The sequence below is a fragment of the Sturnira hondurensis genome, unplaced genomic scaffold (assembly GCF_014824575.4).
Source record: "Sturnira hondurensis isolate 20B ecotype Veracruz unplaced genomic scaffold, ASM1482457v3 Scaffold0008761, whole genome shotgun sequence".
Lineage (NCBI taxonomy): Eukaryota > Metazoa > Chordata > Mammalia > Chiroptera > Phyllostomidae > Sturnira > Sturnira hondurensis.
In genome coordinates, this window is record NW_028081392.1 from 3,266,312 (window position 1) to 3,280,707 (window position 14,396).

The 14,396-nt window shown below is 43.2% G+C and overlaps 2 protein-coding genes across 3 annotated transcripts; both read left to right on the forward strand.

Moving 5' to 3' along the window:
• The first annotated feature begins 64 nt into the window (after positions 1-64).
• Positions 65-10,385, forward strand: POFUT4 (protein O-fucosyltransferase 4). 2 transcript variants are annotated; one of them, XM_037055930.1, is made up of 3 exons: positions 65-842; positions 961-1,586; positions 7,939-8,049. In XM_037055930.1, exons 1-3 carry the CDS (start codon positions 135-137, stop codon positions 8,033-8,035), a joined length of 1,431 nt encoding a protein of 476 aa, XP_036911825.1. In that variant the 5' UTR covers positions 65-134; the 3' UTR covers positions 8,036-8,049. The 2 variants fall into 2 exon arrangements, with proteins under 2 accessions (XP_036911825.1, XP_036911824.1); XM_037055929.1 differs by lacking the exon at positions 7,939-8,049 and adding an exon at positions 8,060-10,385 and having other exon boundaries at positions 69-842.
• A 1,437-nt stretch (positions 10,386-11,822) lies between these two features.
• CHCHD1 (coiled-coil-helix-coiled-coil-helix domain containing 1) lies at positions 11,823-13,111 on the forward strand. Its single transcript, XM_037055931.1, has 3 exons — positions 11,823-11,989; positions 12,113-12,231; positions 12,817-13,111. The coding sequence occupies exons 1-3, from the start codon at positions 11,866-11,868 to the stop codon at positions 12,919-12,921; spliced, it is 348 nt and encodes a 115-aa protein (XP_036911826.1). The 5' UTR covers positions 11,823-11,865; the 3' UTR covers positions 12,922-13,111.
• Positions 13,112-14,396: the final 1,285 nt, after the last annotated feature.

A 14,396-nucleotide genomic window follows, 5' to 3' on the forward strand; every position in this document is an offset into this window, starting at 1 on the left:
GGAAGTGAAAGGCTAAGAGGAGCTGCGCACGCGCGCCGTATAGCCCTGTGGCGTAAGGCTCTGTTCCCGTTACAACTGCGGGGCGGGGTCTGGTGCTGTCTAAGGGGGGGGGGGCGCTCGCTGCCAGAGTGGACATGGCGGCCCATAGCACCTGGCCTGTACTTGCTGCCCTGGGAATGCTTAGTGTTTGTGTGGCTAGCGTCCCTGGGCCCGTGATAGAAGGGGAACCTGGTGGGGAGGCAGAGAGGGCGGAGCCATGGGATGGTGCGGTTTTCCGGCCGCCCTCGGCACTGGGCGCAGTTGGGGTGGCACGCAGTCCGGGATCCCTGCGGCCAGGGAGAGAAGAAACAGCGGACTTGCCACTGCTGCTGTGGTGGAGCCCAGCGCTGTTCCCTCACTTCCCGGGTGACTCGGAACGTATTGAATGTGCTCGTGGTGCGTGCGTAGCATCCCGGGACAGAAGGGTGCGAGGGGACTCGCGCACGCGCGCGCTGCTCTTTTATGGCACAGACTTCCGCGCATCTGAGGCACCTCTGCCCCGTCTGGCCCATCAGAGCTGGGCCCTGCTTCACGAGGAGTCGCCCCTCAACAACTTCTTGTTGAGCCACAGCCCGGGCATTCGCCTCTTCAATCTTACCGCCACCTTCAGCCGCCACTCTGACTACCCACTGTCTCTGCAGTGGTTGCCTGGGATTGCCTACCTACTCAGTGTAGGGCCCCCACTCCAGGAACGTGCGGAGTGGCGCCGCCGCGGCTATGCACCGTTGCTCTATCTGCAGTCCCATTGCGATGTGCCTGCGGACAGGGACCGCTACGTGCGCGAGCTCATGCGTTACATCCCGGTGGGTGCAGATGTGGAGGGGCTGGGAGGGGTGGGGGCACGCCGGGCCGAGACCAGGACCCCTGGTGTCCAGGCCAACAGTTTGTACCCTCTTGACCGCTGTATTTTATCCCACTCAGGTGGATTCATACGGGAAATGCCTGCAAAATCGGGAGCTGCCCACTCCACGGTTACAGGACACAACCACAGCTACCACGGAGGATCCAGAGCTCTTGTCCTTCTTGTCCCGCTATAAGTTCCATTTGGCCCTCGAAAATGCTATCTGTGATGACTACCTGACAGAAAAACTGTGGCGGCCCATGCATCTTGGTGCGGTGCCTGTGTATCGCGGCTCTCCCTCTGTGAAGGACTGGATGCCCAACAATCACTCCATCATCCTTATTGATGATTTTGAGTCACCTCAGAAGCTGGCAGAGTTTATTGACTTTCTGGACAAGAATGATGAAGAATATATGAAATACTTGGCATACAAAAAACCTGGGGGCATCACCAACCAGTTTCTTCTGGATAGTCTGAAGCATCGGGAGTGGGGGGTGAATGATCCTTTACTGCCTAACTACCTCAATGGTTTCGAGTGTTTCGTTTGTGATCATGAACTGGCTAGGCTGGATGCTGAAAAAGCCCATGCAGCCTCTCCTGGGGACATCCCTGTCCCTGAGCCTCACATTGCCCAGCCCTCACACATGGACTGCCCAATGCCAACACCTGGGTTTGGCAGTGTGGAAGAGATTCCTGACAGTGACAGGTAAGGGTAGCTGGACTCCCCTGCAGTCATCAAAGCAAATAATTACTTGCTTAGTGTGGGTAATAAATTAGCACTAGGTGTTCAGGGGATGTTGTATTGGGTTGGCCAAAATCTCCATTATGTTTTTTCTGTATGATGGCTCTAGGACTGCTTATCTTTATTTTTTAAGTTGTATTTTATTGATTATGCTGTTACAATTGTCACAATTTTCCCCCCTTTGTCTCCCTCCACCCAGCACCGCCCCCCCACTCCCTCAGGTAATTCCCTCACCATTGTTCATATCCATGGTCATGTGTACAAGTTTTTTGGCTACTCCATTTCCAATACTGTACTTTACATCCCCATGGCTATTCTGTAACTACCTGTTTGTATTTTTTTTAAATTGATTATGCTATTACAGTTTTCCCAACTTTTCTCCCTTTATCCTCCCTCCGTCCTGCATCCCCCACTCTACAGCATTTACCTGCCTTAGTTCATGTCCATGAATTGTACTCATAAGTTCTTTGAATTGTTTCTTAAACCACTTTTTACCTCTCCCCGTCTCTTTTATGTCTACCAGTTAATGCTTCTTATTCCCTGTACCTTTTCTCCTCTATTCCTCTCTGCCCCTCCCCACTGAAACCCTCCACGTGATCTCCATTTCTCTGATTCTGTTCCTGTTCTAGTGGTTTGCTTAGTTTTTTTTCATTGTTTTTCTTTCTCTTTTTTTTTAGGTTCATTTGTTGATAGTTGTGAGTTTGTGGTCATTTTACTGTCCATAGTTTTTGATCTTCTTCAATTTCTTAGATAAATCTCTAACATTTCATATAATAAGGGTTTGGTGATGATGAACTCCTTTAACTTGAGCTTATCTGGGAAGCACTTTATCTGCCTTTACATTCTAAATGATAGCTTTGCTGGATAGAGTCATCTTGTATGTAGGTCCTTGCCTTTCATGACTTTGAATTCTCCTTTCCAGCCCCTTCTTGTCTGCAAGGTTTCTTTTGAGAAATCAGCTCATAGCATTGTGGAAATGCCTTTGTAAGTAACTGTCTCCTTTCCTCTTGCTGCTTTTAAGATTCTCTCCTTATCTTTAATCTTGGGTAACTAAATTATGATGTGCCTTGGTGTGCTCCTCTTTGGGTCCAACTTCTTTGGGACTCTCTGGACTTTCTGGACTTCCTAGAAGTCTGTTTCCTTCACCAGATTGGGGAAGTTTTCCTTCATTATTTGTACAAATAAGTTTTCCACTTCTTGCTCTTGTTCTTCTCCTTCTGGCACACCTCTAATTCAGATATTGGAATGTTTAAAGTTGTCCCAGAGGCTCCTGAGCTTCTCTTCACTTTTTTGAATTCTTGTTTCTTCATTCTGTTCCAGTTGGATGTTTATTTCTTTCTTTTGTTCCAAATCACTGATTTAAGTCCTGGTTTCCTTCCTGTCACTGTTGGTTCCCTGAGTATTTTGCTTTATTTCACTTCGGGTATCTTTCATTTTTTGACCAAGCTCAATCAGTTGTGTGAGCATTTTGCTTTGCCAGGGTTTCTCTCTGTGCACCTCTCTTACCGGTCTGGTTGACTGTTTCTTTAATTCCTTGGTTGTTGGAGTTCCATGCAGTTTGATTTTCTGGCACTTCTGGTTGTTTATTTATTTTAGATTGGTTGTTATCCTCCTTTTGGTTGTGTGAGGAAGTGAAGGGCTTCCACCTATGCCTTCATCTTGGCTGGAAACCCCTATTTGTACATCTTAATCCCCTCACCTCTTCACCCAATCCCTTATACCCCCTACTGTTTGGCAACCATCAAAACGCTCTCCATATCTATGATTCTGTCTCTGCTTTTGTTTGCTTAGTTTGGTTTTTAGAGTCAATTGTTTATAGATATGTATTTTTGCCATTTTATTGTTCATAGTTTCAATCTTTTCTAAAATAAGTCACTGTAACATTTCATAAAATAATGGTTTGGTGATGATGAACTCCTTTAGTTTTTTCTTGTCTGGGAAGCTCTTTATCTGCCCTTTGATCCAAAATGATTGCTTTGCTGGGTAGAGCAACCTTGGCCGTAAGTCCTTGCTTTCCATGACTTTGACTTTTTCTTGCCAATCAAAGTTTCTTCTGAGAAATCAGCTGAGAGTCCGATGGGAACTCCCCTGTAGGTAACTAACTTCTTTTCTCCTGCTGCTTTTATGATTCTCTCTTTATCTAACTTTTGGCATTTTAATCATGAAATGTGTTGGAGTGGGCCTCTTTGCATCCATCTTGTTTGGGACTCTGTGCTTCCTGGACTTGCATGTCTGTTTCCTTCATCAAATTAGGGAAGTTTTCTTTCATTATTTTTTCAGATAGATTTCCAATTTCTTGCTTTCTCTTCTTCGACACCCCTGTGATTCAAATGTTGGAATGCTTGAAGTTGTCCAGAGCCTGCTTACACCATCCTCATTTTTTTGGATTCTTTTTTATTCTTAATTGGTTGTTTTTGGCTTCCTTATGTTCCAAGTCTTTGATTTGCTCTCAGCTTCATTCATTCTACTGTTCTTTCCCTGTGATTGTTATTTCAATTAATATATCCTTCCTTTTTGACTGGATCTTTTTAATGTTGTTGAGGTCCTCACTAAGTTCCTTGAGCATCCTTATAACCAGTGTTTTGAAGTCTGCATCTGACGGATTGCTTATCCCCACTTTGTTTAGTTCTATTTCTGAAGTTCTGATCTGTTCTTTCATCTGTGTCATGTTTCTTTGTCTCATTTTGGCAGCCTCCCTGTGTTTGTTTCTATGTATTAGGTAGAGCTGCTATGACTTCATGTGTTGGTAGTGTGGCCTAATGTAGCAGGTGTCCTGTAAGATCCAGTGGCACAGCCTCCCCTATCACACAACCTGGGTACTCATTGTGTGCCCTTTGTGTGAGCTGAGTACACCCTCCTCTTGTAGTTGAGCCTTGGTTGCTGTTGGCAGGTCAATGGGAGGAATTCACCCAGGCCAATGAGCTCTAATGATTGGCTATGACCACTGATCACCAGCCTCTGCCCTTTGTGGTGAATCAGTTGTGTACTGGCAGGGTGTTTATGCTCTGACATGATCTACAACTGTCTGCTGGGTGTGCTGGCCCTTGGGTTTCCAGGTGATGCAGGGTAGGGTCAGCACCCAGCTGTGTTTGCCTGGGGCCACTCTGCCTGAGCTATAGAGCAATCTGAGATGACCGCTATTAGTGCTGGGCTTGAGGATTCCCAGGTGAAGCCAAGCTGTGAATCTAGGCTAGCTGCTGCTAGTGCTATGTTTGCGGCCACTTAGCAGGAGGTGCAGGGCTGTCAGCTCACTGAGGCCAGTTGTTGCTTGTTTGAAAACATTTAGGAAGTTGTGAAGAATGAGCCAAGACTAGCCCTTCATATGGAAAAGCCATTGTTAACAGCAAGTTGGGTGAAACAGAGCCTCAGGGTCTCTCCAGGGCTGGGCAAACAGTTTTAGCCAGGTTGATAGGAGTTTCAGCTATGGTATCCATCTGCCTGCTCTGTGGCTTTGTTGGGGGAGGGCTCAGAAAAGGGACAATGGCCTCTGCTAAGCTTTCTATCTGAGAAAAAGCTCTCCTCCAGCTCTTGCCTTGATACCAGCCCCTACAGTTCTTTCCTGTGTGTCACTGGTGCCTTTCAAGCTGCTAACCCAGAGGGAGTGTGTCTGAGTAAGTCTGTGAGTGGGTTCTTCAAGAGGAACTACTTGGGACTCGAGTATTTTCTTATATTGACTCAGTCCCTGCTGGTTTTTGTAGCCAGAAGTTATGAGGGCTTATTCTCCTGGCACTGGAACCCTGGGTTGGGGGTCTTGGAGTGGAGCTGGGCTCCTTGCTCCCAAGATAGCCCTCCTGAACTTTTTCTCACCGCATGTGGATGTGGAACCCAGCAGGTTCCACACCTCTGCCCATCCTACAAGACTGGATGGATGTGGTTTCTTTAACTCTGTAGTTGTCAGACTTCCATGCAACTTGAATTTTGCCAATTCTGAGTTATGACTGTTCCATAATTTAGTTGTAATTTGATATGGTTGTTCAAGGAGGCCAGCCATGTTCACCTATGCCACCATCTGACCAGAAGTCCTGTTTAATTGCCTTTAACTTCATTTGTAACAGTTCTGTTAGACTGTATTGACATCTGTCATATCAGTGTGCATTTTTTAAAAACTTAACAAAACTGGTGAATTTTTTTGCAGGCATTTTAATATTGAAGTTGGAAGAAAATATGCAACATTTTTGGCATGCTTTATTATTTCAAGAAAGGTAAAAATGCAACTGATATGTAAAAAAAGGATTTGTGCAGTGTATGGAGAAGATGCTGTGACTGATCAAAGGTGTCAAAAGTGGTTTGCGAAGCTTCTTGGTACTGTTGACATTTTAGCCAAATAATCCTTTGCTGTGAGGCTGTTTTATGCATTGCTAGGTGTTTAGCACTCTTGGCCTCTACCCATTAGAAGCCAATAGTGGGAGACAGCTGACATATTCAAAATATCCAGATTAATAAAGTTACTCATGAAAATAAAAATGTGTTTTTATTTTATGGGGAAAAAAAAAACTATGGACTTTTTTGGCCAACCCAATATAAGGAAATTATGAGATGGGTTCACTCTGCCTTTAAAGTATCAAGAGTTGGGGATATAAGACAAACTGGAAAAACTCAGTAAAGATGTAAAATATAATTCAAGGCAACAGCATATGAAAATTAGCTTATGTGCACAATGTTTGCAATAGTAACTCAAAAAAGGTTTCAACTAGAGTAGAGGGCCTGTTTGGAGAAATGATGAGGAAAAGACACACACAGGTGGGCAGATAAAGTGGGGCCAGGGTTAACATAGCCTGAATACCAGGCTCAGGAGTTGGGACTGTCCTGAAAAATCAATTCAGCTATTTATTGAGTACCTTTTTGTATATATGGTTGGGGTGGGGTTGAGGAAACAAAGATGAGGATTTTGAGGGAAGGTTATCTGTAATATGCAGGGTTTATTTCTGTTATCCTGGCATCATTATAAATAGCATCTCTTTTCACTCTTAAAAGTACCCTGATTCAGCCCTGGCTGGTGTAGCTCAGTAGATTGAGCTTGGGCTGCGAACCAAAGGGTTGCCAGTTTGATCCCCAGTTAGGGCACATGCCTGGGTTGTGGCCCAGGTCCCCATTGGGGGTCTCTAGTGAGGCAACCACATTGATATTTCTCTCCTCTCCCTCCCTTCCCCTCTCTCTACAAATAAATAAAATAAAAAACCTTTAAAAAAGTACTCTGATTTGGATAAATTTTATGTTCCCCTAGACAGAATAGAGGGAATTCTTTCAAAATACATAATATTGGATTGGCCAAAAAGTCCATTTAGCTTTTTCCATAAAAGACATTTTTCACAAATTTTAATGTTTTTTTTTAAGATTTTATTTATTTACTTATCTTTAGAGGGGAAGGGATGGAGAGAAACAGCAATGTATGGTTGCCTCTCCTGCTGGGAACTGGCCTGCAACCCAGGCATGTGCCCTGACTGGGAATCGAACTGCGATCGTGTGGTTCGCAGGCCCGTGCTGAATCCACTGAGCTACACCAGCCAGGGCTTGATGTTTTTTAAAATACCCGCTGATATGACAGCTGTCACAATACAATCTAACAGAATTGTTTCAAATGATGTTAAAGACAATTAAGCACTACTACAGCCATCTTAGGGGAAAAACTAGAATTTTCTGGCCAACCCAAAAAGTTGGATTAGAAGGGAAGTAAGGAGACTACTGCAGTACATGGCAGAATGTGGTAGCAGTGGAGAATAAGGTCATCATGGGAAGTGGAGGGGAAAAATACTGAAGCCACTTGTAGTGAACCACACCTACTGGGGGAGAGGCAACGAAAGATTAAGTTTGGGGAAGACAGAGTGCTAGAGTGGCCTGCAAAGACCGGCTTTGACAGTGGATGGCAGCAGAGGGCTCTTTATGTGTGCTACTGTCACAGTTTGGTCATGGAAATGAAGTTCTCCATCAAGTAATTTGTATCTGGTTTATGCTAAACAAATATGGTTTACTAGAGGAAAAGTGTAAAACAATGTAAACATTTAAATTTTTCTTTGGTTATATCTTTATCTGGACATTGGATGCCACTGCACCTTCATTTTGATTGTTAAAATAAAGGTGCAACTTAAAAGGTATCTATCTAAATATGCTCCCTTGCTTTCTTGAGGGAGACAACTGATTTCCTAATCTGGTCCCTGTCTTGCCTGCTTTTAAACTCCCTCCATATTTGGGATCTAGGGGCAGGCAAGTCAGGAAGTTTAACTCATTGGTTGGGCTGTGTGGTATGTTTATGTTTGTGGCTTAACTGCCTGTCACCTGAACTAGTACTGGATTTACTACACATTCCTTCCCTTTAAAGCAGAGTGCTGTTGGCCAGAGGCTACTGTATCTGTTTAAGACTTTGTTGGCTTCATTCAGAGAAAAGCAGGTCTTATAGCTGTGTTGAGGTTTCATAATCCAACCCCAATTTGATATTCCAGCTGGAAGGAGATGTGGCTGCAAGATTACTGGCAAGGTCTGGATCAGGGAGAAGCTCTCACTGCCATGATCCACAACAATGAGACACAACAGAAGAAATTTTGGGATTACCTACATGAAATCTTCCTGAAAAGGAACCAGAATCTCTAATTACTCTGCAAGAGCTTTTAACTTGGTACAGCTAAGGACATGGAAGTCATTCTACCAGAGGACATGAGGGGCATCTGCTGCACAAACCCTTAATGAACACTGTTATCTTGAATTCAAGGGATTCCAGTTATATCCACTGATGTTCTCTCCTAATGATGTGTAGTCAGGGTCTCAGTCTGTGGTACTAGAGCCTCTCCTCAAGGAGAGATGAAGGCATCCAGTTCTTGGTTTAGTGGAAAACAGAGGCCCGAAACACCCATTTGATTCAAGGCGCTGATCCAACAGAATTTTTAAGAACTGCTTATTTCTCTAGCCATTTCATCTTCTCAATTATGACTAGAACAATACCTTAGTACTTGGCTACAACTGAGGTAAGATTGACCAGGTTTAGGGTCTTAAAACTTCTTGTGTGCTATTCCTTAAACCCTTTATTATATTCAGTTCCTTTCCTAATTAATCTCTTCTCCAGGTCTTTTGCTTTATAGTGTTATGTTGGTGGTGAAGCAGAATTCCTGGTGGGTTTCAGTCGGGTTTTCTGGAGTTGTATTTTTTCTATTATTTACCTTGACTTCCATGTCAAACCTTTTAAATGTTTTTTTTCCTACTTTTCCACAATTTCTGATGAAGATACAGCAGCCTTGCCACCATTCCCACATTCATTCTTCCCCGCATTAAACTCGCTGTAGATTTAACAGCTTTTCTTACTGCTGGTGTACTTTTTACCTAAAGAGTATCTGGAATTCCTTCTCACCTCACAAATGGAAAGATTCAGTGGCTAATCTATGCCATGTAAAATTGATGAGTTATCCCACTCTATTTCAGTTAGAGATGGAGACTAAGGCCAGACATGACAGCAGGAAAAAAATGTTATATATATTCATTTTTAAATATTAAAAGAGGCCAGTGTGAATCAAAATGAAATTTTTAAAATTGTTGTTCAAGTCATTTTCTGCCTTTTCTCCCCACCCCTCCCACTCAAAATGAATTTTTTATAGGTCTTTGTTCTTGTCTGTCTAATGAAGTCTTTCCTCTGTTTTATTATTTTTATGTTACAAAAGTCCTCTTTGTCCCGAAGAGTCATGAATATTGTGGTAGAAAACCAGCCCAGCAATATAGCTCTAGTAATTAGCTCATATTCTGTAGCACTTTTCATTTTAAGTGGTATGAATAGTCTAATTTCATTTATTCTATTACTGACATCCATTTATACAACTGTATAATATTTCTGAGACAATTTGATGAAGCCCGCCCAAGGCCAAGGGGATGAGAGCTGAGGCAAGAGATCTAAGCCACCACGAGTGATTGGCTAAATAAAAAGCTGTTAGTCAGGCCCTGGCCAGGTAGCTGAGTTGGTTAGAGTATTGTCCCAATACACCAAGTTTTCAGGTTTGATCAGACAGAGACAAGAAGTAACCAATAAATGCATAAGTGGAACACAAATTGATGTTTCTCTCTCTCAAATTAGTAAGTTAAAAAAAATTTAAAAATACTTACATTAAAATTTGATACAGTAGGGAGCCACAAAGGAATTCAAAATTCAGGACTGTGATTTCTAAGCTTGCAGTTATTCAAATGCAATTGCTCATTTATAGTGCAAAATACTAGTACCCAAATGCCAGCTAAGGTTAGGACTCAAATTTCATTATGGATGGTAAGTCATGGTTACCTAAGGTGTAATCATCCTTACTGTTCCTGTCTTAATTGTACCAGTTCATATTGCCATTCCTTTAGCACTTTTATGTACAAAGTGGGCTAGCTGTTTATGAATGATTGTGCCTGGAGACTTATGCCTGTTTTGTGGTAATTCCCAGACTTTTCCTTTATTCCCATTGCCATTAAAGTAATCACAAAAGAGTAGGGTAAAGCAGGTGCTACATTTCCATAAGGGAAAGCAGAACCAGGAATAGCCACATATCAATTAACTAAGGACTTTACTTTCCCTATGGAGAAAGCAAGCAATATGAATGAATGTTCTCTGGTTTGAGGCACAGCCTGCTCTGTATACAGCAGCAGGCTTGGGATTATTGGTGGTAGAAGCTTCTGATAGGAATCAGTTTTACTTGCCTTCTGGAGAGCAGATGGAACATGGGGCTGATGCTTTTATTACTCTAATCATTGTTATTTTCTATGATCTCAGGTTTCCTTTTGTATTATAATAAATTACTTATTTTTAAAGTGTCTTCTGCTTGGTTATATTTCTGTGGTGAGTATGATACAGTTGGATATTTACAAAAATATTTCAAACATTTGTTCATTTAATAAGTAGCATTGTATTGACACTACTCTAGGCACTGGGGATTCAGCAATGATCAAAACAGACGAGGTCCCTTCTCTTAGGGTGCTTACATTTTAAATGGGTGTCAGTAGGAAGTAAGGGGTAAACAAGCAATAAATGAACAAAATAATTCAGACTGTAATAGGTAGTATGAAGAAAACAAAACAGGTTGTGGTGATGGGGTGTGAGAAATTATTAAGGGAGGCCTCTTTGACATGAAATGAGACCCAACAGAAAAAAGAGCCAGTCATGCAGTGGTAAATGGGAAGATTATAAACATCTGTGATAAATGATTTTAGCACACTACATTTACACAACCAAATAAGCATTGCTCCTCCAAAACAGTCACTTTGTGAACTACAACTGTTCAAGTTATGCTTCCATTACCAGAAACTTTTCTTGGGGCTCATTTGTAAATTCCTTGCACATCTTCGGACTGTTCTGTAAACAGTTAAGTCACTTAGAACTAAGTCTGATGAAGCTAGGCATCAAAACTGTGAGGCCAAGTCTATAAATAGGAATGATTACCTACCAAGTATCTTCACAAGATTGGTAAGAGGATTAAAAAAGACGGTGAATGTGAAAGTGCTTAAACTTCACCCTACCCAATGAGATCACTACCAATGAGCAAACTATCTAAGCTGTAGCAGCTGTTTTCTTTTTTTAACATTTTATTTCTTCTTAGAGAGAGGGGAAAGGAGGAAGATAGAGAGGGAGAGAAACATCTATTGATTGCTTTTCCTATGCCCTGAAATGGGTATAAAGTCCTCAAGCCAGGCACGTCCCCTGACCAGAATTGAATCAGTGACCCTTTGGTTACAGGCCAGCGCTCCATCCTCTAAGCCAGCCAGGCCAGGCAGGGTAGTAGAAGCTTTTAAATAAGTTAGCCTAATTTTTCTTTGTGTGTAGTCCACAAGACAGTCAAAACCAGCTACTGCAGGCATTGAAACACAAATATTTCCCAACCTAACATCTTCAAGTCTCATATTTTGCTTCGCTTCCAAATCAAAATATGATTCACTTTGGCCTTGCTTATATCAATCACTCTCTAGCCCAGTCGGGTAGCACAATAAATCGAGTGTTCATTTATTGGGGCCCTTTCCTCGTTGTTCCTGGCCCATTATTGCCCCAAGGAATATTCGAGACTTCGGGACTCGAAACCTACAAAGGAGTGACCTACGTCATTGTACAGGTTCCAAAGATTCTTCTAAGCTGCACAACGGTCTGGACCGCCAGGATACGGGCGACCCCGCCAAGGAAACACTGGTACCAGGAAACAGGGCTCCGAGTTTCTGCTGGCCAAGCACCAAGCCTCGTCGGGGCTCGTTGGGGTCACGCAGGGTCACGCACGCGCCGCTTGGCCCGCCGGGAGCCTAGCGCGCAATGGCGACGCCCAGTCTGCGGGGCCGCTTAGCGCGGCTAGGAAACCCGCGAAAGCCTATACTGAAGCCTAGCAAGCCCCTCATCCTAGCTGACCGTATCGGGGAACGGCGCCGGGAGAGGGGCGGTGAGCAGTCGGAGCCGAGGAAACTCCAGAGTGGCACCCGAGGGGTGCAGAGGCAGCTGGGTGGGAGGGCCGGAAGGTGAGGGTCTCCCTGTGACTGAGGGTCCCCCCGTTTTTACCATCCAGAGGCGACCTGTATCACGGAGATGTCGGTGATGATGGCTTGCTGGAAGCGGAATGAATTTCGCGACGAAGCGTGCAGAAAAGAGATCCAGGACTTCTTCGATTGTGCTTCAAAGGCTGAGGTGAAAGAAGGCTCCTGTAGTTGCTCTCTTGGAAGGATAATGGGGGTTGGGGGGTGGGAGGATACAAGTAGTGGTTTTCCTTGCCTCTTGCTAGGTGGTGAGAAAGCCCCTCTCATCCTAAAAGGACGAGGAAAGTTTGGGGAGCAATTTCATCCATGCCAAAATGGGAAAGATTACGATTTTGAAGGCATTGCGATCCTGAGCTTTAGCTTCACCAAATGTAAAATGAGGTTAATAATTGACACTCATTTCACAGAATTTTGTGAGTGTCAAATAAACTAATGAATGGGAAACCACTTTGTAAAATTTAAATTGCTGCTCCAATAGACATTCTCTGAAATAGAACTAAAGATAGTGAAGGACAGATTGTTTTCCATTTGTAATTGTTAGCTGGCGTATTAACTTCGGGTCCTACAGTCATTTGTAGGTACCACGTCCCTTTTGTTGAAAGGGGACCGAGATGACACAGATCTTTCCAGGCTAGTTAATATCTTAATGTGTTTTGGGGGCATTGTGATCCTGATCTATTGCCCTAGCTCAGGACAGACATTAGAGTTGTTGTTTTGTTTTGTTTTGTGTTTTCAGGCAGCCCGAAAGATGAGATCAATCCAGGGAGAGTATGGGAATTTACCCCCTAAGAAAGTGAATATGTTGTTACAGAGGTTTCCTAACAAACCACATGTCAGCTGAAAATGGAGAAGCATTTTTAATAACTGGACTGTAGCTTCTGAGAACTATGCAGAGGCGTTTGTTTTAGAGACATTTGCACTGCCATGCTCTATTTGAAGGGTAAAAGGAGGCAAAACACTATTTTGCCCTTTGGAATTATTGTCTGGAAGGAAGTTATGTCTTATCTTGAAATAAACTTCTCTGAAGAGAACTTGGCCTTTTGTTGTGGATTAGCTACTCCCTCCATACTTGAATCCTGTATCCTTCCCTAGGCTTCTGAAAGTTCTCTGCTCCTTGATATGCCTCAGGAGCAGGACAAAAACCACCATCTTATCCTTCATTTGAAGTCCTTTACAGTATTTAGTGCCCTTGCCTTTGGATGCACTAAGGATGCCTATATACAGAGGAGTTTTGGGTTTATTTGTTTTTTGCCATCTGTGAGTATTTAGTGATTACCTACTTTGTGTATAGCTCCTGCAAGGTGTTCCCCAAAATATTAGAACTTCACAAACTAGTGATCCAAAGGTACTGCAGATGTGTTTTATTTTGCCCACATAGTTTAAAATATCTTTTTATATTAGCTGATCATATTTAATACTAGGAAAAATGTCATTTAAAAATTTTTTAAAATTTATTTTTGGAGAGAGGGGAAGGGAGGGAGGGAGAGAGGGAGAGAAATGTCAATGTGCAAGTGGTACATTGATTGGTTGCCTCTTGTACACATGCCCTGGGAACCTGGCCTGCAACTGACGTATGTGCCCTGACCAGGAATTGAAATGGTGACCTTTCAGTTCGCAGTCTGGCATTCAGTTCACTGAGCCACTCACACCCGCCAGGGTGGGAAAATGTCAGTTTCTTTAAAAAATCCACTTTTTAGCTTTTCTTTGCTTTTTAAAAAGATTTTATTTTTTAGAGAGAGGGGAAGGGAGGGAGAAAGAGAGGGAGAGAAGCATCAATGTCTGATTGCCTCTCAGGTGCCCCCTACTGGGAACCTGGCTGGCAACTCAGGCATGTTCCCTGACTGGGAATTGAACCAGTACCTGTTTGGTTTGCTGGCCAGCACTCAGTCCACTGAGTCACACCAGTCAAGCCAGCTTTTCTTTAAAAGCCATGGAAAGATCTGGCAACCCTACTTTCTCACTGCCACATGGCAATAATCAAATACAGCTGATTATTGTTCCTGTCCATTTTTCAGGGGCCTGGCCATTGGACTCCCCAGAATAGTGCAACTGAGACGTAATCGGCAGTGTCACCTGTCTACGTCTCTCATCCACTCAGTTGAAGGCATTTATTTTTGTTATCCCCCCCCCATGTTAGAAACAACTGTATGGCATTTTATGCATACTCTGTTCTTTAGTCATAACTCATTTGACCTTCGTACCTCCCAGCATTATATGGACAAAGGGATCAGTGAGGTTTTTAAAGCTCCAGTGGGATAATTATCCACTTATTTTTTTAAGGATTCCAGTGGGGTAATTATTAAGATAAAGAAGGGG